Here is a 24,391-nt window from a genome sequence, read left to right as displayed (position 1 = left end):
TAGTAAGAAGCAACACTTTTTATTTATGGTGCACGCAAGTTCAAAGCAAAGCAAAGCTGAAAGCGAGTGGACACATCTGTATCAAATGTTGTTGATGATTGTGTTTTGCTTGCCTTCACTCTCCTTAAATCTTAAAAAGTAATTGGTGGCTTCATCATAACGTAAGGCCTATCTCCCCAGGGTATTTTACCATCTGACAGCAGGAATGCTATTAAGAGCAAAGACCTCTAGTCACTTTTGCTCCATGAGCTCTGCCAAATTCTGGTGAGTGCCAACACAGGCACGGAGCCTTCCCAGTGCTACCGAACACAATGACGGCAACAGGAATGCCTGAGGCCGTGATTCAGGTACCATGGTGACTGAGGCATGAGCGAGGAAGGACGCTGTGCCCAGGCATATCTCCCATCGCCAATGGAAGCTCCCAGAACGGCTGGTGGCCACGGGGAAGTCCCCATCCTATTCCTTGCTGTCCCATCCCCACGCCTGACAGCCCGGGCACGCACCAGCGGGGCTGGCAGAGTGACCTGGATTCAGCCCGGGCTGATCCCACAGTGGCACAGCCAAGGTGACGGGTACTGCGGGGCAGCTTTGATCGAGTGGCACGCAGGTTTGCAGGGGGAAAATAAGGCAGTGTGACACACCAGCCGGGTAAACGTCTACGCGTTATCAGCGGTCACTTCTCCAACTCGTCATGGATGGTGCTTTTTATAGAGAGTGTAAAATTAAAACAAACACATATTGAATTACAAGGCCGCTTAAAAGGTAAAAATAGACTAGCGAGTAACTCAAACCTCAATTCAGCAAAAGCAAAATCACACACTGAGGTACCCATATGTTTTACTGAATCCGGGCAAAGGGGACAAAAAATGTTGGTCTTGCATTGGATTCTGCTATTTCAGGCTTTATCATTAAACCTGAACTTGGCTGCTGTTGTATCTCGCAACCTCCTGCCAAGTCTTGGCTTGTGCTTTTCCCACGGGTTCCTACCAGGAGGCCACCAAACACCCAAAGGCCTCAGCTTCACGCACCTGCCCTCCCCCGAGAAGCATTCACATGCTGGAAAATAAATAATAAGATCTCAGATACACGTGTTGCATTGGTTTTTTAAGTTTGTGATCTTTAGACTAATTTATGCTTGGATTTTTTTAAAGGCCCTGTCGCAAAGCCATGCTGGGCTCTGCTTTGGGTCCATTACCCCACACTTACCCACTGCCCAGAAGCTACTGCGGCACCTGAGGACAAGTAGTGGCTCCAGCACTGAACAAACGTGTTTTCTGGAGCTGGGAATTCTCAAAAACATCCAGAAAGACTAATGTAATCACTATACAGTTGATTTTGCTGCCCTCAAAACAGGCAAAATCCGCACTCACGTCATACTGGAAGCTTCATGCCGCATTCTGCCGTAGGAGGTGCCTGATCTCCAATATGTATTTCCCTTTGCATTTTACCCATTGCATCACATTATTTACTTTTGTATTATGTCATATAATCATGTATGCCAACAGAAGCAATAAAAGAAAATGATGCAAGGATTAACATTTAAAGGGGCACATACTGGGTGACTAATTTTAGATCATGCACCCCACGCACGATTTCTGTGACAGACAGTGTGGAGCTCTGGGAGTTTTCAGCATGCTGTAGGTGTCTGGAGAATGGGAAACGTTTTGCTTACCCTCAGCTGGGCGCAGCAAGAAGATTCTGCGGCTCCCTCAAAATACAGGAGCATAGCATTACCATCATGTCGCTCAGCATGGCAACGAGGGGAGCGGTGGCAGGGAAGGCAGAGCTGCTGTACTGCCGGCTGACAGATTTATCAACAGGTAAAGGGAATATCCAACAGGACAGATGTAAAAGGGGACGGGGGGAAAAGGGGACTGAGTGTTTTTCTTGGTGAGGAAAGATCTTGCACGTTCACATCCATGCATATTTTCCAAACATGCTCTGGAATACTGTACTCAGTGGTATAACGATTCTGTTTCCTGGCGTGCAACATGGGATGCATGCGTCAGACACCCTATTTTTATCTTTTTCTCTGTGTAACACAGTCCAAAGCTCTTCTCTTAATGACTCAGCGGCTGAGCACAGGTGACAAAGGCTGCTCTCAGCTACAGCATTCATAATAAAGGATATGCCTTCCCTACCAAGCATGCTTTGCTTGGCAATATGTAGATGCAAGTGGAAAGAGCTGTACTTTCCCCTGCTGTGAAAGTGCAAAAGGACTTAGCTGCAAATCCGGATCAGGTGCACAATGTTTTTGAATGAGTTTTCCTTCCCAAATAAAGGTGAGGATACAGCAGTCACACGGTTTAGTGCAAAAGCAGATGCATGCAAAACTTAGGTATGCAGATAAGGCCTCTGTGGTCTGTGTTTTTGGGTTTTGAAATGAAAGTAGGTCATAATTCTCTCGTTCTGACCGACCACTGACTACTCTGCTCTTTTTCCCTCTGAGCAACACTGCTGAAAATGTCTGAACTGGTCTCAAATGATATTTGCATTTATATTGTCTGAAGCTGCTAAGATCAAAATCAGACTTAACTGTGGGCCTGTTTTATACTCCCCTAACTCTATCAGAAGCGATGCAGTTACTGGTAATTAACAGCCAAACAGGACCGATCACAGTTAAGCTCTTTGTCACCCTACATCATCTTACGCAAGAGCAAGGGAAAGGCTGCACCAGCTGGGCGACTGCTCCACCGCACCAAGCTTTCCCTGGGATTCCTACACCTCTCCGTCATCGCTTTCACAACGCCCTCTCCCACCAGCACGTCTTGATTCTCAGCAGCAGACTGCCGCTCATCTCGGCGCCGGGTGCCAAAGCAAACCCCAGCCTCTCCCCGGGGAGAGCGCCGAGCGCTGTGCGTCAGGGCTCAATGTTTCTGCCCGTCCAGGTGTCGCGGCGCTGAATGCCAGGCATCTTCCTCCGGCGGCCAGCAAATTGCAAGAGGAACGGTCTGCATCATCCCTCACAGCCCACAGCGACTGCAAGGTACTGCCTGATTCAGTCCTACAGCAACGATAACCTGAGGTTTATCCCAGACATGAGCGCACCCAGCCTGCCTGGATCCCAACTGTGTGCCCGGTGCACATCTATGAAATCTGGCAATGGGAATTAAACAGACTTGAAAAACGATGAGCAGAAGGAGGTGAGGAGCTTTTAACACCAGCGTTAGTGAAAAAAAGCAAAACCTCCCCAAACCTCACTATAGTTACTGAATTTTGAGGAATTTTTGCAAATGTCACGTCCAATAACTCAAATGCTATTTCAGCATCAGTGGTTATTCTAGAGTCTGTGAGAAAACCTCTATTATTTAAGCCACGGCATTTATTTTAAGAAACATGGTTGAAATATTCTGTGTGCTCCCTTCCAAGCGCTTTATGCTTTTGGCATGCCGAAGTATCTGTTTAAATGCTCAGAAAGCTACCTGTCATAACAGGGAGCCCTCTGTGCCTGGAGAGGCTCCGGGAGGCCACCGAAAGCATGGCCCCGTTCCGACGGGACCCCCCAGCCAGGTACACCCTGCACACCCACCCGTGCCGCCAGGAAAAAAGGGAACTGCCCCACAGAACAGCTTTTCAGCGCACTCCTTGGGAGCTCTGGGAAAAGGCTGCAAACACCCAACAGCAGTCCACTCCTTCACACTCTGACTCTGTAAATACATGAAATGACCGCAGCGGCTGATTTAGGGCTCAGCCCCGCGCAGGGCGCTCAGGGCAGAGCTCCCACAAATACCAAAGTGGGGCATGACCAGGGGCTTCACATTGACCCTCTAAGCCAGGCAGCAAGCTACTGGGGGTTGCATCCTTAATGATAAGGATGTGCCCAAAAATTCCACAGGTAACATCCCTATCAGCCATGCATCTACAAACACGTGTGCCTGTTCTTTGTACGTTCAGTACACAATAAAGGCAACAAGTAAATACACCCACTTATGCCTCTAAAAATAGTAAGGACAACATTGACATTTTCTTATCCAACCACGTAAGGGATGGCCACGCTGCCTGCAGCAGGTACCGCAGCGCTTACGCTCAGCATTGCCTTACACATCCATCCATCCCACCTGCACTCTGAGACCTGCTCAGGGAACACCCGGAGTCGGTCTGGAGAGAATCATAAGTGAGACTAAACACCCAGTCTGGGGAAAGGGGGCTTCCGTCCCTTTTTTTCCCATCAGTGTTTTGAACATAATTCCAATGCTTTCAAAAAGGTCAAACAGGATAAAATCTATAAAACAGTGAAATTTATGAAGTGATTGCTGCTCTCCTCTCTCAGCCAGAGCTCTGGGAGCGACATGCTAAATCGCTTGATTGCGAACTTTCTCAAGCAGCAGGTCTTTTTTGTAACTGCACAAGTGAATGATAAAATGAAACAAATTGTCACATCTTGAAAAAGTACCAAATATACAGCCTCAAAAAGTAGCATCAGCAAGTGCTCAGCATCCTGATTTTTTTAAAAACCAAATTGAACATCAAACTATTTGAACTACAAAGAAAATGCACAAACATTTTGGGTATTGATTTCAGCTGCGAGCACCAAGCACACATAAAAATAGGGTCATCAATCTGATTTTTAAGAAAAAGAATGTACTTTCAGCTACCATGGAGAAGCACTAGAAGACGTAAGCCATCGCACCATGGGCTTAAATGGGAAGAGGGAAAAGCTGGTCTTGCAAGCAATGACTGTGATGTGAAGCGAAGGCACCGAGGGCGAAGTCAGGAGTCTGGGCATCTGTTCTGGTGTGCACCGCAGAGATCTCGCCCGACCTTCACCTGCCTCCGTGCCCCCGGCTGACACCCAGAGCCTCCCACTGAAGGCTGAGGGAGCCAGCAGCCTATGGCGCTGGTGGAAAAGATGCAAAAAGGCTGCCTTCCTCATTGCAAAATTCCCTCCACCTGTTCTGCCCCTTTTTGGCTCCAAACTCCTTTGCTAGGGGAGGCTTCAGGAAAACACACATCTCAGGTGCCCATGGCAGGTGGCTGTAGATGCTCTCCGCTCAGCCTCCTCCCCCAAGCCAAAGGGCTTAGCACCCAGTGCCACGCGCGCGGTGGCTCGCTGACTAACAGGGACTCAGGCCCCCCTGCTGGAGGGGGAAGCCGGGCGCCCCCGCTGCGGGCCAGGGCAGCTGCAGGGAGCCAGCAGGCAGCTGCCCCTGCGCTACAGGGTGGGCTCCAGGTCCGGCAACCCCCCCGCTGAGGGACACGGAGCAGCCCTGGCACTGCAGACACAGCCAGGCATGCAGTATCTGCAGACCGCTGCAGCACCCACTCACCACAGCGGTGCGCATCATCCCCGCTTCTTTTGAGCCATTTCTCTCCACCTTCAGCATCACGCTCTGCAGGTGCACGTGCTTCAGCCGCTGCCGTACCACACACGTGCCCTTCGCGCTTTTTAGGTTTCTGGCCACCCAGAAGGATGCAGGCTGCTGCAGCACAGCATACCTGGGGCTGAGAGAGGCACATCGTCCTGAGCAGTACCCCTTCCAGTTTTCGGATGAGGTGCAAAGCTCAGGCCCAGACTCCTTGTTGGCATGGAGTCAAAATGAAGGTGCTAAACTTGGCCCACTGGGATGCTCCTGTACACTCTGTTCTCTTGTGAGAGCACAAACCAAAAACAAAAAAAGAGGAGCATCTTACTCGAGATGCAGCAGAGCAGACAGACTTCAGACTAAGAAATAATTAAACAAATAAATAAATAAACCCAGAAAATAAAACACCTCCTTAGGAGCTGAGGTGACCCTCTTCTCTTCTGCAGCTTCTGCTGAACTTTATCTGACACAGTTAACCAATAAAAGTGTCTAATTTATGCCCTTTCTGACTTAATATACATGCTACTGCCCCTTAGTCCTTCACTTCAAGTAAAAATGTAACAGGAATTCCTACAGGGGTTTTTTTTGTGCTGCTTTCAAGATTTATTTTTCCTTTCTAAAACTAATTTTCCTTGGATTCACTCAAACTCTGTTTTAAGATCCAAGTGTAGTCAGTCCACAAATAAAAATAAGATGGCTTGCTCCTGCAAAGGGCTAAGCTTGGGCAGAGGGTGAGAGCTGGACAGGAAGAGTGAATGGAAAACAGCAGGAGTGTGTTTTATGTGGCACTTTCTAGTGCTGCCACTTGGACTTTAATTCAACAGTGCAGCAAAAGAGCAGCTGTTCACATCATGATGAATAAAGATCTATATAAAACTTCCAGCTGCAAATACGCTGCGAGGAATTATTAATCTTAATGTAATAGAATGCTGTACACTCAGTCACTGGCTCACAAGTAATTTCGGTTTCTATCCAGGGAAAAACAGGCTTCGTGGCTGCTGGCTCTCAGCACAACCATGCAATCTCCTTGTCTAAACAGCCGCAAGACGCTGGTCCCTATTTCTAGGAAGGATTTTCCTCCTCAAAAATACACGTACCTAGAAACCAGCCCAAGTCACACCGCTCCTGAAACTGTCAGACTCACAAGAGGGATGCCCATCAGAAAAGGAGAATGAACGTGTAGGTCCTGGGCACCTTATTCACTGGGACACCGGGAAGTCATGCCATCTTCTAGCAGAAGACTGAAGAGACGTCCTTCCCCTAACCCCTGCTGTCTCCCCACGCTCCCCAGCCTGGCAGCCAGCCCCCTCCCCACCATCACTCCCAAAGCTCCCCGTGGGACAGGGCTGCGGAGAGCTGCTCCCCGCGGAGGGATGCAGAGGACACCCATGCCAGGCAGGCCACTTAAATGCAGACCTTTTCCTTTGGCTGTCGCAGGGGAGGAGAGCTGCTCCCCCGGACAGCTTGCCCTACTGCATGGCCACTGTGTGAGAGCCTTCGGGGTTGCCCCCGGCAGCTCGCGCGCACCTGCGGCTGGGTGCGATCCTGAGCAGAACAAAGCTGAAGCACAGGGAGGCTTTAAATTGCATTAAGTAAATGGAGGCTGGCAACGGAGAGAGGGGCTCTGGAAACCACGATTAAAATTCCGGGTCTGGGGGTAAGTCCAGTGCACTAGTGCCCTCCCTGAACTACCCAACCCCTCGATCTACTCAGCTGCCACTCAAACATTTGCCCTCAGCATCCGTAACAGCTGTCAGTTTGGACAGTCACACCCACAGCCATGTAACAGTTAAAAAAAAAATAAATCACCGGAGCACTGCAACAGGAATTTATTACATATTCTCAAGCAGATACCCCAGGCAAGCTTGTACTTGCGAACCTGCCTTTCGTCATGCCGCTGACACATCGCCTGCATCCAGCACGCTCCCATTTGTGGCTGAGCACAGGCCGGGATGCTCAGGCGTGTGCCAGGTGCCGTCAGCGCCAGCAGGACGGGCGCGATGCCCTCACTGATGCTGCCCAGCCCTGCTGCCCATGCCCACCGGCGGCTCCCCCAGACGTCAAGCACCCCCAGGCCCGAGCGCCGTGCTGTCACTCGGTGGCCCGCCAGCGTGGCACGATCTGCGGCACTTGGAACGCCGCCCCTGCAGAGCCGAGAGCAGCGGGGTGCCCAGCTCCGCTGGGGCTGTCTGCTCCAGGCCAAGGCTCCTGGCGGGCCGCTCCTGCACACTGAGATCTGCGCGGGCTTGCACGGGACGGGGGCAACACAGCCCAGGCAGAACACATCTGGGGTTCAGCAACACCAGTGAGGCGGTATTAGACCAGAAATGGTTGCTTTCCCCTGAAATTTTAACTCCTATCCAAACGACATTTATTTCAACTGCTACTGAAGACAGAAAGCTGGGGCTATGTTTAAAGGCTTTATCTCTGTAAATATTTGGAGAGCTATAAATACTGAGCCATATTCATAACATGAAAATTGGACTTACTGTTCTGTTGCCACAAAAATTACTATAAATATACTTCCAATTCTTAATTTCTTGGATTTGCCAAGAACTCCTTTAAAAAGACAAAAAAAAAAGTCTTATGTAAGACGTCTTGCTATTTAATTAGCCATCGGAGTCAAAGGCCACAGCACAGAGCAGGAACTGAAAACTCAGTGATAGAGGCAGACAAAGCACATAGTGCACTAGCACGCTACAGAGCCCAACGTCCCAAGTGGGACTTGTTATAATAGGCAGCCCATGAGTCAAACCCTGCCTGCCTTCTGCCTTTGGGGAATGGAGGGAGCGGGGAGGGAGGCTGGCGGGAGAGCTGAAATAAACCTCCTCACTGCTTCTGCAAGTCACATGAATACCGATGGCTTCCAAATTTCCTGGTAACTCTGTCCGCTTTTTGGTGTTTTTTTTTTAATGCAGAAACTAATTGAAGAAGGAGAGCATTTCAAGACATTTTATAAAAGTGCAGAGCAAGGATGGCTTCACAGCTGAAGGAGCAGTGAGTGGGGCATAGGCTGATCGAGTTCCCGTCTCCAGCTCTGCCAGATAGCTTTTGCTTCATCATGGATACATGACTTGATTAGAGCAGAGAAAATTTCATAACAAGTTTTTACATATTTCCAGCCTGCTCTATGTTTAATCAATTTGGGCTTCAGCCTTCTTATAAAATAAAAGCCAGTAACTGTGCCATGTGGCCGGGTAACTCTTTCTTCACGATGGAAAATGCAGCGCTCTGGTTCCAATCCTCACATGATTTACACCCGTGTTCCTTGGGGAGTAAAGCAGCTTAATGCAACCCCCTCACTCTTTGGTGTCAGAAGAGCGCTGTCTGCATGTGTATATCCCTCAAGACAGGTTCTGCATCCCAACTCCAAAAAAGTGTTGTCGCCACATGCACAAGATTCATAAAGAGGCTGTTTGTGACTCCTGCCTGGGAGCAGAGAAGGGCAGTGCATTTTGCCAGGTCACTATACACTTCTAGTCCTACTCTCCTTCCACAAGCCACCTTTGATCCACCTGGTCCTACAGCTCCGATTACGCTGCAGTTTTATCTGAGAGCGTGCCTGCCACGGAAACATCTTACTGCAGCCATAAAAATAGGTCAGGTATATCTTATAGCTCAGCTTCAAGGTTTTGACCTCCAAGGCAGTCTGACTAAACTGTGAAAAATCCAGCGAGATTGGATTCCACACTGTAAACTGTTTGAGGGCAATGGTGATGCCACTGGTTGACGTCACTTTTTTTACCAAAATAAAAAATCAAAGGATGCAACAGAGCAGGCTCTGACCAACACACATAACGCAGCAGCTCTGCCCAGCAGGCCACAGGGACTAAAGTGAACTGAAAGGCCTGTGATCTCCAACCACAAGTAAATAAAAGAAGCACAAAAGTCTCTTAGATAAACTTTCTCAACATATACAGACTATTTTCAATTGATCATTCTAAACATTGTCATGTTGAGTAACATTCTTTAGCAACAGCTGTTGCACTAGAATTTCATCCAAATACTGACAAGCTAATACCACAGCCCTGCTTAAAGCTAGCAAGACAGCCAAATAACATGTTGCAAATGTTAATGGCAGAACTTGCCAGTAAGAGCTTTACGGAGCAGCTTAACCCGCTGCTGCAAACGGACGACACCTTGCTGCAGTTGCCGCAGCAGGATGCAAGGATGCTGAGGGCAGCACCTTCTCCTTTGAAGGGAGGTACGGTGAGTGCTGGTGGCCAGGCCCTGTGTTTTTGCACACAAACCAAGACAGCAGCTCTATCGACCTGCTGACCTCAGACACAAAGGCTCTGGCACATGTCAAGCCCCCAGCCAGCAGTAGGCACAGCAGAGCTTTAGCAGGCACTGCTCCTCCTGCCACACTCACGCCCCGCCAGGGTGTCTAACCTAAGAAGTAAACCTCGGTCCTGGCAAACCGGTAGGATCTTAAAGCCTGCTGGGCCCAGCTACGCGTAATTACACACAACACATCAAGTCAAAAAGAAACAGGGAAAAGCGAGGTGATTCACGCCACCTAACTTTAACATGCACAGGCTGGACAACAACAGGGTCTAGTCACTTTGACTGCCTTCGCAGCCAGCACAGCAAGGCATGCACTCTGAAGGTGTGACCTGCCTGGGCTGCTTCAGAAGTTCACATCAAGGCAAAATTAATAGCTCCCTGAACCCTACACCAACAAGCCTTCCCCTGATTACAGAGAGAAACTGAGGCAATGAGCTCACCTGCAGCCACCTACGGTTAGCCAAAGCAGCCCAAACGCAGACGTGCCCCTGTGCCAGCCCAGGCCACGCTCCAGCGTGGGGTGTCCCACGACCAGCACGCACTTTGGGCGGTCACCTACGGCTTCCACCGCAGGGCTACGGGACCACCCGCTCAGATGGCTGCTCTGCAGCCCTTTGCTCGCCCAGCAGGGAAGGGCAGGCTCAGCTCCAGCACTGCTGAGCTTCAGTGCTTCAGCTTCTCCACCCTGACTTCAGGTACCTCGCACCCAACAACGCAGGGCGGGCAGCAGGTGGTTGCAGCTGGAAGATGGAGACCTCCAGCCTCCCTGCCCATGCCTGAGACGCAGCTGATGTCCCCTCCCTTCCCCCAGCACAGCGGTGCAGCAAGGGGCAACTCATTCGCGTGCAAAGACTGCAGCAACCCCCCCGGCCCAACCTCAGCTCTGCAGCACACGGGCAATCTTGCAGCAGCACCACGTGCATTTTCAGTGGCCTTGCTGTTGCGTCAAAACTGGGGTGCGTGTTGCAATCACAACAAAAATACAGCCCCGAGCACTATTGCTGCTAACGTTCATTTTTATATTAAATTTGAACACGTATTACATGCTTTTCTGCTACAAAGAGGGAAAAGTGCATTTGCTAACAACTGGAGATACGAGAGGCTAAAGGGCAAATTTCATCATATTTTTCTTTATTTTATTTACTTTAGTCAAGACTGGAGGAACAGAATAATGCTTTTACTCATCAGATGGTTCTCCTAAAAGCATCTGCTATTCGGGCCAGGCTTCTCAGTTAATGCTGCCCTGTGATTACAGTAACTACCCATACACCATCTACCTGGGCTGAGAGCGTCAGCACCTTCACCAACACCAGCATCCCGCAGAGCCACAGCCTGCGCCAGCACCGCCACCGTGCCGCCTTGCTCCTTGCACAACCGCCCCAGTCCGCCGCCACCCCAGCGAGGGCGCCTGCAGCCAGCAGCAGGGCCACGGCAGTTCGCATATTTTAAGGTTTTCCTCACAACCGGGAGGGATCAGAAAATGGGGCTTTGATGTGTTCAGGACATGTGCTTGAGATTACTTGTGCACCTCGACGCTGCTAGCACATGTGCCTGCAAGTTGTGGTCTAGATTTGTTTGTCCCTGGAAGCTGATGTTTGCAGCTGTGGGTGGAGTTTGTGTAATAATCTGTAACTGTAAGCCATTCCGTAGTCCATAACACTCTACAACCTATGTTCGGTAACAATATTTGAGTCTATATTGAGGAATATTACATTACTGCAGAATAAAAGCACCGAGACATAAGGCCCACGTAAAGAAAATAACACCACTGCAAGAGAAGTGGTTGAAAATTAATTTGAAAGTCACTGGGAAAATTATTGCAGGATTATTATGGATTGCTGATGAATAAAGGCTGTCTATATCTTTTTTCTAAAAAAAGCTGCACATTCCAAGCCATTTTGTGAATTCCTGCATATATGGGGAAAGACATACATACCTTATGTAGCTTTTTTTTTCTACTCTAAGATGACAAACATTACCTAAATTTCGTTACACGTATGAACACAGCAGCTCTGTGCTGCACTGTGTTTCAGCCACACCAAATACTCCCTGTAGCACAGGGGGTGTTACAGGATCCTGATAGAGAGTTCTGCAAAGAGCAACAGCATTTTTTTTTTTTCATTTTGCCTTTGTTTGCTTCTGCAGACTTCTCAGAGACAAAAAGCCAACCCGCCCCATACCAGTTACACTTCTTTGGCATTTCACAACTCTTAGGCGTGCTATTCCTCTTCAAGTCAATGAGTGTTTAACGGCTAAATCTAACCCTGCAGGCTTTGCCAATTTTCTCCGGTGTTTTTTCTCCTGGAACGCAGGCACTCCGTACATGTATAGCAGTGAGACTGTATTAAAAGCCACAGCAGGTGAAAAATAATACAGCCTAGGGAAGTGTTCGGGTTTGACTCTCCTCACAGTCAAAGCTATGCACAAAGCACAATGAGGCACAGTAAATAAAGACATTTCACACAGACAAGCACGGAAATCTTCCAAAACAAAGAAAATTAAATTATCTTTCAACTAAAGAACACACTGCAGTGAAAGACTAAATGAGCGATTCTAATTAAAACCATGCTGTGAATCTCCTACTTTCCACCACAAAAAAAATCAGCTAGTGTTTGTGCACGTACAGCCACCCTCTAAAACCAGTCAAGCAGCTTTCCAGCCAAACAATGCAAGACACAGCATCTCAGAACTACAAAACACATTGAAATTATTTCCATAGCAATCATAACAACAACACGCCAGGCCAGGATCCGCAGGACAGGGGGTGGCGGTGGGACCTCGGCCCCCCCACCACGCAGCACCCATACCCTCGCCCCCTGGCTGCATCCAGCGCGGTCCTGGCTTTGGCAACAGTCGGGCTCATTGGAGACAGGCACTCGCATCCCTCCTGCACCACGTGCTCACAACCAAAGCGCTGCATCCCAGTGCGCACAAGCAGCAGAGCCACGGCACTGGCAGTCCTGGCCCCCGCAAGCACCCCTGCTCCAGTTTCTTAATCCCGACATGTCGCAACCACCTCGGTCAGGCTCAGGTCTCTCTCCCTGCAGTGCTCAGGTGAAGATGCTAGCAGGGGGGCGAAAACTTGGGACTAAGCCCCGTGTGCCTGAACCATACCCAGGCTGCAAGCACGGCTCAGCTCCCAGCAGCTCTCCAGAACCCAGACGTGATCTCCCTTTCGACCCACTCCCTTCTGGCTATTTCTGTTTGCACCGCCGCAGCATGCTGTGGGCATCCCGAATGCTAGCCACTGCCCTGCCACAGGCAGACAGCCCAGGGGACAGCAACGTGTGGCTTATTAGGTACAGCAGAATGGGTGCATCCATGTCCTGAGCAGGGCACGTATGATACGCTGATACTGCTATTTTGATACAGGCACAGGGACAGCTAAATATAGCACACTTCAGCAACCAGGCTAACTTACAGACTTAAATGGCGTGAAGAAAGGTATGGTCTGCCTAAAGGCAGAGGAAAGTAATGGGCAGATTTTGGACAGCGATGGGAAGCTTGGCTCTAGCATCATTACGCCCGACTTGCTCTTGAGACATCCAGTAAAAGCTTCAGAAACATGGGGGCTTCATGCCTGTTAGATGTGGGCAGGAGTAATGGTGGCAGAGCAAAAAGAAGATGCCATCATCCCAAGGGATCCCAAAATCAAAGGGACCAAAGGCACAGACAGGGGCAAAGGAGGATCCCGTTAACAGCATTCACCAGAAAACCATCAGAAGGAAGCAGCGGCATACGAGCCACTACAACCGATACCCAAAGTGCATCTGATTTTTACGAGGGAAAGCTTAATGGATCTCCTGAAAGGCAGCGAAGAGCTCTGCAGGAACAGAGCACAGATTCTGCCGCTTGCTTCCCTTTCTCGTGCTCTCTCGGGCAGCTGGCAGCCCACACGCCCGCGTGTGACACAACCTCTCATAACGCCCGTGCATGGCGGGGAGAGATGTCTTAGCCCAGATTTTGCCACTGAGTAACCCAAGCAACAGCAAGTTACATGATTAATTGCCAGTTGATCCATGTACCCTTACTTGGTAGAAAACTTAAAGCACATGTTCAACAATTAATCCCAATTTACGAAAATGTAAGGATCACTTAAGTGCTCTGTTAATGGATCACTTTGCTCAATCTCTTTCACGTCCTTTCCCTTACTCTCCACAGGACTGGCCCAGCAGTATTTTCACACGAGGGGCGTTCCCTGCAAGCGGCAAGGGGGGAGCTCGCTTTCTGGTGAGGACGATGGGTTTTTGCCAGGACGCCTGTCTGGCTGTAGCATCATGTCAAAGAGCAAAACTCATTGAGGGGCACTTTGGTGTCTGTAACCGAAGTGCCGAGGAGCTCTCGACACCGTACCCACGCGGTGCCCGCAGGGGCTGCTGACTGCTCCACCAGGGCTGCATCTGGAACCCGGGCAGCAGGCTTCTAAACCCCAGCGCACAGAATGTCTGCGTGCAAACCAAGAGCAGGAGTTCCTCCGCTTTATTGGGTACTGAAACATTAAAACCAGGTGTTTAAAAACTGTGTTACAAATCTGTCTGCAACCTGTATTATTTTTACCATGCGCAAGTAAATTGATCACTAGCATGTTTCAACTGTTTCGGTGAAAATATGCAACTCTTGCTAAATTATTTCTTAAACATGTGGAGGGAGGAGAAAGTTTATTTGACTTTGCTGCACCAACAGCAAGCAACGTAGTTTGCTTATGTGTATGTATATAGCAGATGCTGTAATGGATCATCTCCTTTTCATGGCACGTATCAGAGAATATCTCGAGCTATTCTTCACAAGGAAAGAAAGTATAAACCCCTGCTCATAATGAAAGCTGCAACGTACTTTGAGAGAGCAACTGAGTAATTTGACACCACATTTTCCACTGATTCAGCCTGTTATTTGGAACAATGACTGATTAAAATGGAAAATCTATATTATAACCACATATACTGACATTCCAGGTTACAAGGTACATTATGGATGTGATTTTTTTACTCTTCTTACATATAAAAATAAGAAAGTATAAAACCAGAAATTATTCCAATGGAGTTACGTTGGTGTGAAAGCAATCTGAAATACGAACTGCCCCACCCCCCCTTATACCTTCATACTGAATGCACACAATATAATTTTCATGATATATAAGTTTTATGTAATTTGGAGTACCCAGAAGAAAAAAAATATCGTTTGCCCTGAGATATTAGTTTTAGGAATAGAGGACAGATGTCTAGTTACGAAAGCAGACTTGTAAAAAATTAATCACCTGCCTCATGCAGGTTAGCAGTATTTGGCAGGTAGGTTAGCTCAGCTCGTAATGAAGCATCTGGCTTTTGGTAAGGCTGCATTTTAATTTTAACCGTGTTTCATTTCAGCTTTTGGGTGCATGTCAACGTGCAATAATCTGACAAGTCTGGAGCAGATTTGCTGATTGGTAACTTTGGTGTAGGTCTTCTCAACTGCCACCAAAACTAAGTCAAGTAACAACCGTGGTTCACGCCTAGACCACAGCCTCACGTATCATCTGAACCTCCCTGTAAAATTGTTTTAAACCCAGTCCTCAAGATCTTACCCATCCACAGTCTTATTTTCTTAAAAACAGCTAAACTGATTAAGAGTCAGCAAACTCCTAAGCATGTGCTTGAATTAAGCAGGCTAAGCCGATTGACCCCAGGAATATCCCAGTACTGCTTTGAATGTGGTTGGGTTTGGGGTTTTTTTGGCTGTTTGTTGGGTTTAGTTTTTTTTTTTTTTTGTAACTGAGGTCTGGTAATTTGGGGCACACAAAAGATCTACCCATGTTGTAAATTCCCTTAGAAAAGCAGGTACCCATTTGTAGCACTACCGGTAGCCTCTTTTGGCTAACCAGAAGCGTCTGCAGCTCCCTCTTGGTACAGGGAGGGCAGAAGAAGAGCTGGTGAAGCTCAGAGAGGTCTGCAGGACTCTGGCCTGCGGACTCTGAGACTCTCATCGCTTCTAGGTGTTCCCCCTGCTGCAAGCATCTTCAGTGGAAGGTGCTTCCACCACAGATTACTGGGGAAAAATCAACTGGCCTTGTGAGAAAGCAATCACCATGCAGATGCAGGGGCCGTTTTTTAACACGAACAGCTCAGGCATTCGAATAACATTCCCAAAAGACAAAGACCTATTAGAACATGCATTAAGCAATTGGAAATTTTTGTTTTTACATTATGACCATTTAAAAAACTTTCAAATGTGCCAAACCTCTCCAGAATCTCACTGGCTGTTGCTTTTCTCTTCTTGTATCAAGCTGAACCATTTCTTTCTTTTTTTAAAGAAGAAATGTAAGAGTGAACAGATCACTCGATGGGCTCCTGAGCTCTAGCAGATCTTGACAGCGTGTGTAAAGGAAGGAACTGGGAACATTTAGCTCCATAAGCACATTTGCAGCAGCCTCACCAGCAGTACCACAAACACCTCTTTGCCTGGCTGCTGCAGCTCATGCAGGTATCTTCCTAGCACACCGCTGCAAAGAAATCACCTATTTATTTCACCTGCCTATTATATTAATTTCTTTCTTTCCATCTTCATTGAGCACCACCCACTGACGGATACTCCCCAGGCGTACAGACACACTCACACTTTATTTAGGTATGTAGAAAAAACCAAGGCAAGGAGGATTTTACTTATGTTGCCTGGGACCTGACCGCTGGCAGGAGAGGGGAATGCCAGCTTCTAGAAATAAAACTCAAACAGAGCAAGAGACAGGGCATCTGCAACTTTTAGCAGGAGTGATGCAATTATTAAGTAGGTGCCATAAGGGATGCACAGGACAAAAAGCAGCACAGCACTCAAACAGTCACGGATGAGTCCTGATTCGTCCCCAGAAAGTAGTGATACACGTTTTTGAGGTATGCTTCTAAAACAATCAATCACCCTTTCAGACAATGTGCAGGAAAAACCCTGTCCACACTGCAAAAAATTCACCAAGTGAAAGGAGCAGTGTGAGACCCAAGGACAAAGTAAATGAGGAGTAAGAGAAGAAAGGCTACTGCATTCATGTTCTGCCTTGGTCTTGCAGAGCCTTCCATCATGCTGCTTGCCACCACGCCGGGTGCGTGTGCTGCTGACCACCAAAACCAGCCTGCCCAGGGAGGCAGAAAGGACGGCTCTGCGAGCAGTGCTAGAGATAAGGATGACTCATCTCCTTCCTTCCTAGGTCTAACCTAGAAGCTCTTTGCCTTATCAGCCACCACCAGAGGACGGCTAGAAGACACCCCACACAGCGAGAGCAATGCCACTGACTCCCTTGTCACAAAGTATGAGGCAGAAAGGAAACCGGGAGACGCCAAGGAAGAGGAAAACCAGGAGCTGATACCATCACCCCCCTTTCCCAAGGGAACGGAGACAGAGACAGCGGAGGAGTGGGACCACTTTCCATCCCCTCCTCCCACAAGGCCACCACTAACTTATGCTTTGCCAGCAGCCAGTGAGCCCAAACCGCTGGCAAAGCCAGGATGTGGGGCTAAATCCTTCAGGCTGGAAAGCTTGAACACCTTGGCATGCCAACAGCCGGGATGTGCATCACGTCGGTCAGGCTGAGCGTGGGCAAGGGATCAGTTTGAAGGAGAGCAGAGATCGTCCCCACAGCGCTGGGTGCGGGAAAATTTGCTTTGCCTTTGGAAGGGGCTGTTGCACCGAACAGCAGAGGCCTGTCCCCAGGACCGCTCAGAAATCAGAGCTGAAATTGCGTTTTCAGGGTTGTGAAACCTTTACCGGCTGACAGCAGCACACTTCCCAGCGCAGTGCCCTCCTGGGCTCTGCCCTTCCCAGGGGGCCATAAGCCACCCTATGGCTGCGCCTACCCTGCAGGACCGGCTTCATGTGAAACACAAAAGAGAGAAACTCCCCCCTTCCCAAAACACGATCCTCTAATGATGAAAAACCATGATAGAAAGCTTTCAGTGGGCTTTCTTCCATTTGTTGGATTTAGAGAAGCAATAGCAGCCTTAAAACATCTGCCAAATCATTCTACTTTTCACTTTTGATTATCTGTCTGCCAGTTTGAGGTTAGCTTTAACTATACAGATGCAAGAAGTGAGAAAGCCATTCAGGTTAGATTTATTCTTAAGAAGTACCGGCTGTCTAAAACAAGGCTATAAAACATAGGCTCCCTGTCTGGTTTGTTGTATGGTTGCATGGCTTTGTGCTATTAATTGCAACCTGGCTAACAGGTGCTTGCCAATGTCTTTATATCCTCACCATAAGAAAGGATTGTATTTCCATCTGGATAAAGGGGTGATGCTGTCTTCTACAAAGAAGTCAAGAGCAGCACAGAGAGGAAGTTTATGGTGGCATGATGAGTTGAATCACTGCTTACTCACGAGAATATGCCCTCTTCTCTGGCGATAGACCCAGAGGGGGAAGGGGAAAGCCACTAACAAGATTTTTTCCACATCCACTCCTCCCGGTCAGATGGCCATGAGCTGGACCCACCAGGGACTGTTTTCTTCCCAACTCCCTTGACGCCCCCAACAATGGTGGCAGCACTGTGGTACCCCTACCAAGAAAAGCACTTACACACTCACTGCAAGGATATGATTAGTCTCATACCCTGTACTTCATTAAATTAACCAGGGGCTCACTCTTGCTGTGCAGCACCAGAGCAGTGCTGTGAAGGGCTCGCCCCACTCTGTCTGGAAGAGCCTTTCTCTCGGCTTCCTTATCCCGTTATCTCCTCCCTGGCATCAGTGGTGAACAACTTCTTTCCAGTCTTTGCCTTTAGCTCTGCATTTCTCTCTCCTTCCCATCCTGCCTGCTGTGTAACTGCACAAGCCCAGTGACATTTCCGAAGCCGGGTGCACGAGAGGTGCCACGTGGGACCGGGGGGACACACACCCAGCCCCCAGCTGACAGCATCTGCAGCTCGCTGGACTGACTGCTGCCCCCCTCCATGTACCATGGTTTGATCAGCAAGGCTTTCTATTCCCTGAGGGGTTCGCAAAAGGTATTCATGGCTCCTGGGTCTGGCAGATGAAAGGGCTCTGACAGATACCTGCGGTGGCCACCACCTGGACCCGGGCTACTTGAGCTCATTATCCAAACGCAACAAAACCAGCTGACCCATGGCAAGCAAACAGTAACGCGTGGAGTGTGTTACCGGGGTGCACAAACAGCCCAGGGGCATGCTGCTGCCTCATTATCTTGATGCGGAAAGGTACAAAACCACTGAGGCAGCAATTGCTTTAGGGGAGGCTTCAACACTTGTTAGTCATAAGGGGATTTAAAAATCCCAACGTATGCCTCAAGGCCCTTGAAAATCAGACCCAAAGTGCCTACTGGAGATCTTGTTGAGGAACAACACAGCCAGCTCCTGTGAGCAAGTCTCCTGGCACAGACAACATTTTGACAATGCAAATCAGCAGCCAAATTATTGTGCTTTGCCTGTAAAATGAGGGGGTTCAGACTATGCATCTGCTCGCAGGCTCAGATCAAGTTCTGCATTGGAGCACACCAGCCGTGCACAGCCTCCACCACCTCGTGGCAAGGCGGTACAGGGGAAGGCAAGGCAGCACTCACTGTCTCATCGATGTTAACTTATTTTTTCCAAGAGGGAAAAAAATTCTGCTTAGTCCCCATTACCTAGATAAAAAAGGAAAACCCCTACAACTCCTTTTCTTCCCTTTTTCTAACCAATTTATCTACCTCACATCAAGCATGATCTTGAAGAAAATTCCTGGCATATTTTGTGTCAAAAAACTGAATAATCATCATGACTCTTGAAAGTGCTTACTAGACTGTTCTGTGCATTTGAATATTTTCTTTCACCATTTAGTCCAGTCTTCCACGGGAGTACATCATACCCTTTAATTAAACATTCTTGAGTACTTGGATTTTATCTCACAGATACACCGCACCCTGCTTGTAAAAATTCCATCTCAGGCAGCCAACGTGTTTGACTTATTCCAAAGATGAGTTATTAATTAGAATATCTATAGACCATATATTTATAATCTGGTGCCATCCCTCCCCAGGGAGCCCAAACTTTTATCTGCCAGATTACTTACCTGCAGCTGACACAGAGCCATCGCTGGCTGGAATGTAAACCCCATCCTGAGCAACTCCTCACTGCCATGGTCTGAATGAGGAATGGGAGATAGGTCCAGAGGACGTTTTTAAGGCATTCTGGATGTAAACCCCTTGAATTAAATTCACCTCACTTAAAATATGGCTGTAGCTATCTAACCCTGTGGGGTTCCTGAAGCCACCACTGACTTCATCTTGCTTCATTTAGAGAAAACCTCACCTGAGTCGTGAGCTCCTGCAAGTGCAGAGGTGCCAGCAGGATGCTACGAACCATGATTTTGCTCCCCAAAGTGGTCCCCAGTTTCACCCTCACCTGGCACAGCCAGCAGCCTCGTCGCGCCTGATACCAGCTGGGGCAGCAGCCCTGCTCTGACTCAGGGAGGGAAGGACCCAGCCTGCACTCACCGAAGGCAACGACAACCGGCAAAATACTTCCCCCGGCTAAGGGGTATGAGCCGGTGCCAGCCATGAGCTCACCAGCATCGCTCCCTGGCACCGCTGGCTTGCCAGTCTGCTGCAGCACTTTCAGCTGGCTAGGTGTGCCGGCTCAGCCCACTCTCAAAACGTTTAGCAATCGAGAACGGCAATAGCTTCGGGCTGCCACGGCAGCCCAACACCCAAACAGGCAATGGCGCAATGTGAGAGAGGGGAATATTGCATTATCGGGCTCATTAGCCTTCACAGACAACTTGAAGCACCCAAAACTGTATCGTTCCAAAGTGCAGAAGGGACAGGGCAGCCACCCCACAGAAGGAAATCCATAGGAAATCCTGGTGGATGAAAGACGCCCAGGACAGCCGGCAGGAGCCTCCATGAGCAAGCTCTGGGCAGATGACAGCGAGATGATAAGGAGCGAGCGGTGCCTTCCAGCACCGGGCTGGGGCAAGGCTCTGGTACCGCAGGCAGCTGCCAGCACCTGCCAGGCTCGCCCCTCGGGGGGTCGGCATGAACCCCTGGCAGCCAGCCATGCTCAGCCCTTCCCTGGCTCAGTCTGGGAGAAAAGAGTCATCGCAGGCACTGGCGGGTGTTCAGCACGCTGCCCAGCCCCAGTGCAAAGCTCCCACATGGGGCCCTCTCCAGCTCCAGAGAAAAGTTACCAGCCTGGGGGAGCCACCAGAACCAAGGAAAAAAGGGGTCTCCCAATTTTTCTCCTAACACTGGGCTTCATGTCACACCCAAAAGGTGGGACACACCACACTCCTGTCCTCCTGTGCCACCTCGTCCAGCACGCTCGCCTCTGAAACCTTTGATTCTCAGATGTTCCACCTCCTACAAGAAGAGATGGAGCAGCACCAAGGAAGCTAATGTTGCTTGGAAAAAAAAGATAAACACACTCTGGCTGCAGGGAAAGCAACCTCCCGGCAGTTTTGCTGGGGAACTGTGCCCTGGGGAACTGTGCCCTGAGCAGTGGATGCTTTCTGGATTTACTTCTCCTCTGCCTTAGCATGCTGCACAGATATGTGGAGGTATCAGCGTGAGAAAATCTCCTGGTTTGGAAAGCAGGATGCGAGTGAGAGGGGGTTTGAAACAGAGAAGGGAGGAAGAGACCTCTTCCACATTCTCCTTTTGCCCAAGGTAAAGGTGGAGAGCTTTAACAAAAGCAGAATTTAAGCAGACTCCCCCAAAGCAGTGACATAAGAAAGCTCTGACTGCCCACAGAGGGCAAAAGAGTAACACACAAGGGCAGTGCGAGAGGTCAGAGCAGTTTTATGAGGGGCTTTTCTGAGTCAGCATCACTGAAAACAGCAGGAAATATCAGAGGGAAAAGCTTGATCTGAAATCTCTCAGCTGAACACACTCAGATACTGGTTGAGCTTACACCCAAGTGTGAACTCTGAAGCCTGAGCTCCCTTCTGTGTAACAGAGTGAACTGAATCTAACCCAGCCCAAACACCTGCAACATCTGGACACACATCGATGTACAGATGCAGACTGCAGCTTTTGTCAGTCACCAGTTTATCAGAAGTTACTCCCTAGATTTCCTCCTCCTCCTTGCATTTTTGTTTTTAAAGTCCTTCTTTGTTTGTAAGTGCTTACTACTTCTCTCATAAAAAGTATTTATAAGTTCTTTCTTTCTGGAAGTACTGTTCATCCATCCACCCAACTCTGGTCTAAGCCAGAAGCCTTAAAGTATTTCCTCAAACAGATAACTCAAGCCGGGATGGCAATGCAGTGTGGAGAAGCCTCTTCTGGCCCTTTTTATGTTTCTGTTCTTTTTGGAGAAAGAGTGTTCAGGTTGTAATGAAAGGACTGAAAAATGCATTAATCCTTATTAAACCGGTAGAGCCATCTGACAGGGCTAGGACTGGCTGCTTCCTCCCCTCTCCCTCCATGCCCTTCCGCAGTTTCCTCTCCTCTCTTCTGACACTTGTTTGTGTTTGGAAGCAGCACGCTCCCTCCCAACAGACCAGGACAGGGGATGAGAGGGGAAATGTCTGGACACATTTAGTCCAATTAAATGTTGGCATCACATTCAGTCTTTTCAAAAAGCACGTAGGAAACTTTAAACACCAGGCTGGCCGCTGCGAATTGATGCCTCCCCATTTACATTTCCTTGCATCAAAGCCACAAAGAGCGTAGGTATTAATTGTCATCAAGCGTGTCTGCCACAAACTCCTCTTTAATATCACTTACAAATGTTCTGCTAAAACCTTTCGTCTTTCAGCAGATCACTTCATAATCCTATGTCACTGATGAGTTTTGGCAGAGCTAAAGAGCGAACTGTGTTTGCTGCTGACAACTCCCTTCACTTTCCTTTCCCAGCTGCCACAGCAGCAGCAGCAGCAGCAGCGCACACATTCTTCAGGCGCAGTCCCTGCCCGGCATCATCTCTGACTCGCATCACTCCTTCAAAACACTGTGTTTGCTAACAGGGTTTTACACCAAATAAACACACGTGCCCCTGAGCCCTACACACGCGGTCTGCACATCGCCTCCCTGCACATCGCCTCCCGCACCCGCTCCCTCGCCAAGCCGCTGCTCCTGCAGGAAGAGCTGCAGCATAAAGCCAGGCAGCGCCAGCACGGTGGCAGCCCCTGCCCCCCTGACAGCCGGGGGTCCGTGGCCACCGGCCAGGGTCCAACGCGGGCCCTGCTGCACAGCAGGTCACAGCCCTGCCAGAAGGCACTGGACATTTTAACTTCTGGGGGAGAAAGGAGCAGCTAGGGAGGGACAGGCACAGCTGGCTCTCTCCCGCTATTTTTCTCTTTGTGTGTGTGTTAAACAATGAAATCTTGTTCTTCCTACCCCTGCGAAGGGTCCTTTAAAAATGAATGAGACTAGTCATATAAATGAATTAAGGGTCAGTTTACAGTGTTATTAAATTAAATGCTTTATATGCAGTAACTGAAGAGTTTGGTAGAACTCATGAAACTAGATTCAGACCTCAGAGGCTTTCCAGGGTGGCTGGAAGCGTTTAAGGGACTAAACAGAAGAAATTCAAAAGCTCAGCACTCGCTGCAACATCCAGACCAGCAACATAGTTCCACACTACTGCTACAGCTCTGCCCTCCAACATGTGTTTGCAGCTCTGATGAGACCCAACCGCAAGTTCAGGACTAAATGTACTGAGGCACGTCCCCAGCTGATCTCAGCATACAGTGCATGCCTGGAATCCAGCTGCACAGATAGGTCCCCAGTCACCGCCTGCCAGCTGAACGCTTGTGGAGCTGCACACTGACGGAGCAGCACCCCGCCTGCACTGTACTCATGCTGCCGAAAGCGAGTAGATGCTCTCACCTTGCTTTTAACGAAGGCTTGGTCCACCCCATTTAAAACACACTTTAAGGCGCAGGAATCTTTGAGGACAGGAAAAACCTCCCATCGCTTCTCAGTTTTGGAGAAGAAAAGGTGTGCACAGCAGCGCACCAAGACAAACAACCTGTGCTGCTCGTTACAAGTTTTGGTACCTGCACGATAGGGTGGCCCCCCGCAGATGCCTTCACAGCCCCTCGACTGCCTTCTGTCTCATAATGAGCTCGGTGGTGGGATTTCGGCTGCACTTCAATACGCAGTTCATAAGGTCCTGAGTGAGATGGCAGCTGCCAATCAAGGGCAGGCAGGGATGGGCTATAATGGAAAAGAAAACATATTAAAAATTAACATCAAGTACACTATCACAAACCACAAGCATCCAGCACTATTACTTTAGAGACCGTGCTTCGCAGTTCATCCTTCACCATCTTACATTTAAAATTTCATCAATATGGGTAATGCCACAACATAAGTAATTTAGAAGGCAATGGTTATTTTATGAAGATTTACAGGTCAAGAATAGCTGGTGGCCCAGATGCTACCCAATTTGTAACCAAAATGGAAAAATGTTAAGACACAGCTTACAAAGATCTTAATATATTGATTCTTGAACCAAAGAGAAAAAAAAAGGTAGGCAGGAAGATGCAGAGGAACCTACTGCTTTCACTGCTGTGAAAGTGAATGCCAAACCAGCTCTGGAGGGGTTCTACATTTAATGAATCTAATGGATTTCAACAAATCTGCTCAGTTTGCAGGGGGTGGAAAGAAGAAAAAAAGCCGTTTCCAGCTTCCTTCCCAACAGAAAACACGTCAGAGGGTCTCAAAGTGAAGCCAATCTCATTCTGGTCCATGCACACAAGGGAGCAAGCTCTGAGGTCAGAACTCACAAGTCCTACCAACGGTGACGCACAAGCCTGAAGGAAACCCAGCTCACTCTTCTGGCCCCGTATTGAGTCTTCAATTAACTGAAATATTATGGACTCATTACCACTGCAAAAGCAAGCAGGGTTGAC

At 48.8% G+C, this 24,391-nt stretch overlaps 1 protein-coding gene across 9 annotated transcripts in view; it reads right to left on the bottom strand.

Annotated features, from left to right (window-relative positions):
* The window catches only part of NFATC1 (nuclear factor of activated T cells 1), a 111,930-nt gene that overhangs the window by 68,988 nt on the left and 18,551 nt on the right, over window positions 1-24,391 (bottom strand). For all 9 annotated transcript variants that reach the window (XM_055799502.1, XM_055799503.1, XM_055799506.1 and 6 more), the window contains exon 3: window positions 23,534-23,693. In XM_055799502.1, coding sequence (XP_055655477.1) covers window positions 23,534-23,693 — 160 coding nt within the window. The remainder of the gene's footprint in view (window positions 1-23,533; window positions 23,694-24,391) is intronic.

This window comes from Falco peregrinus, chromosome 3 (assembly GCF_023634155.1).
Source record: "Falco peregrinus isolate bFalPer1 chromosome 3, bFalPer1.pri, whole genome shotgun sequence".
Taxonomy (NCBI): Eukaryota; Metazoa; Chordata; class Aves; order Falconiformes; family Falconidae; genus Falco; species Falco peregrinus.
Note: the sequence above shows the minus strand (reverse complement) of the source record. Positions and strands in the feature narration are given on the sequence as shown.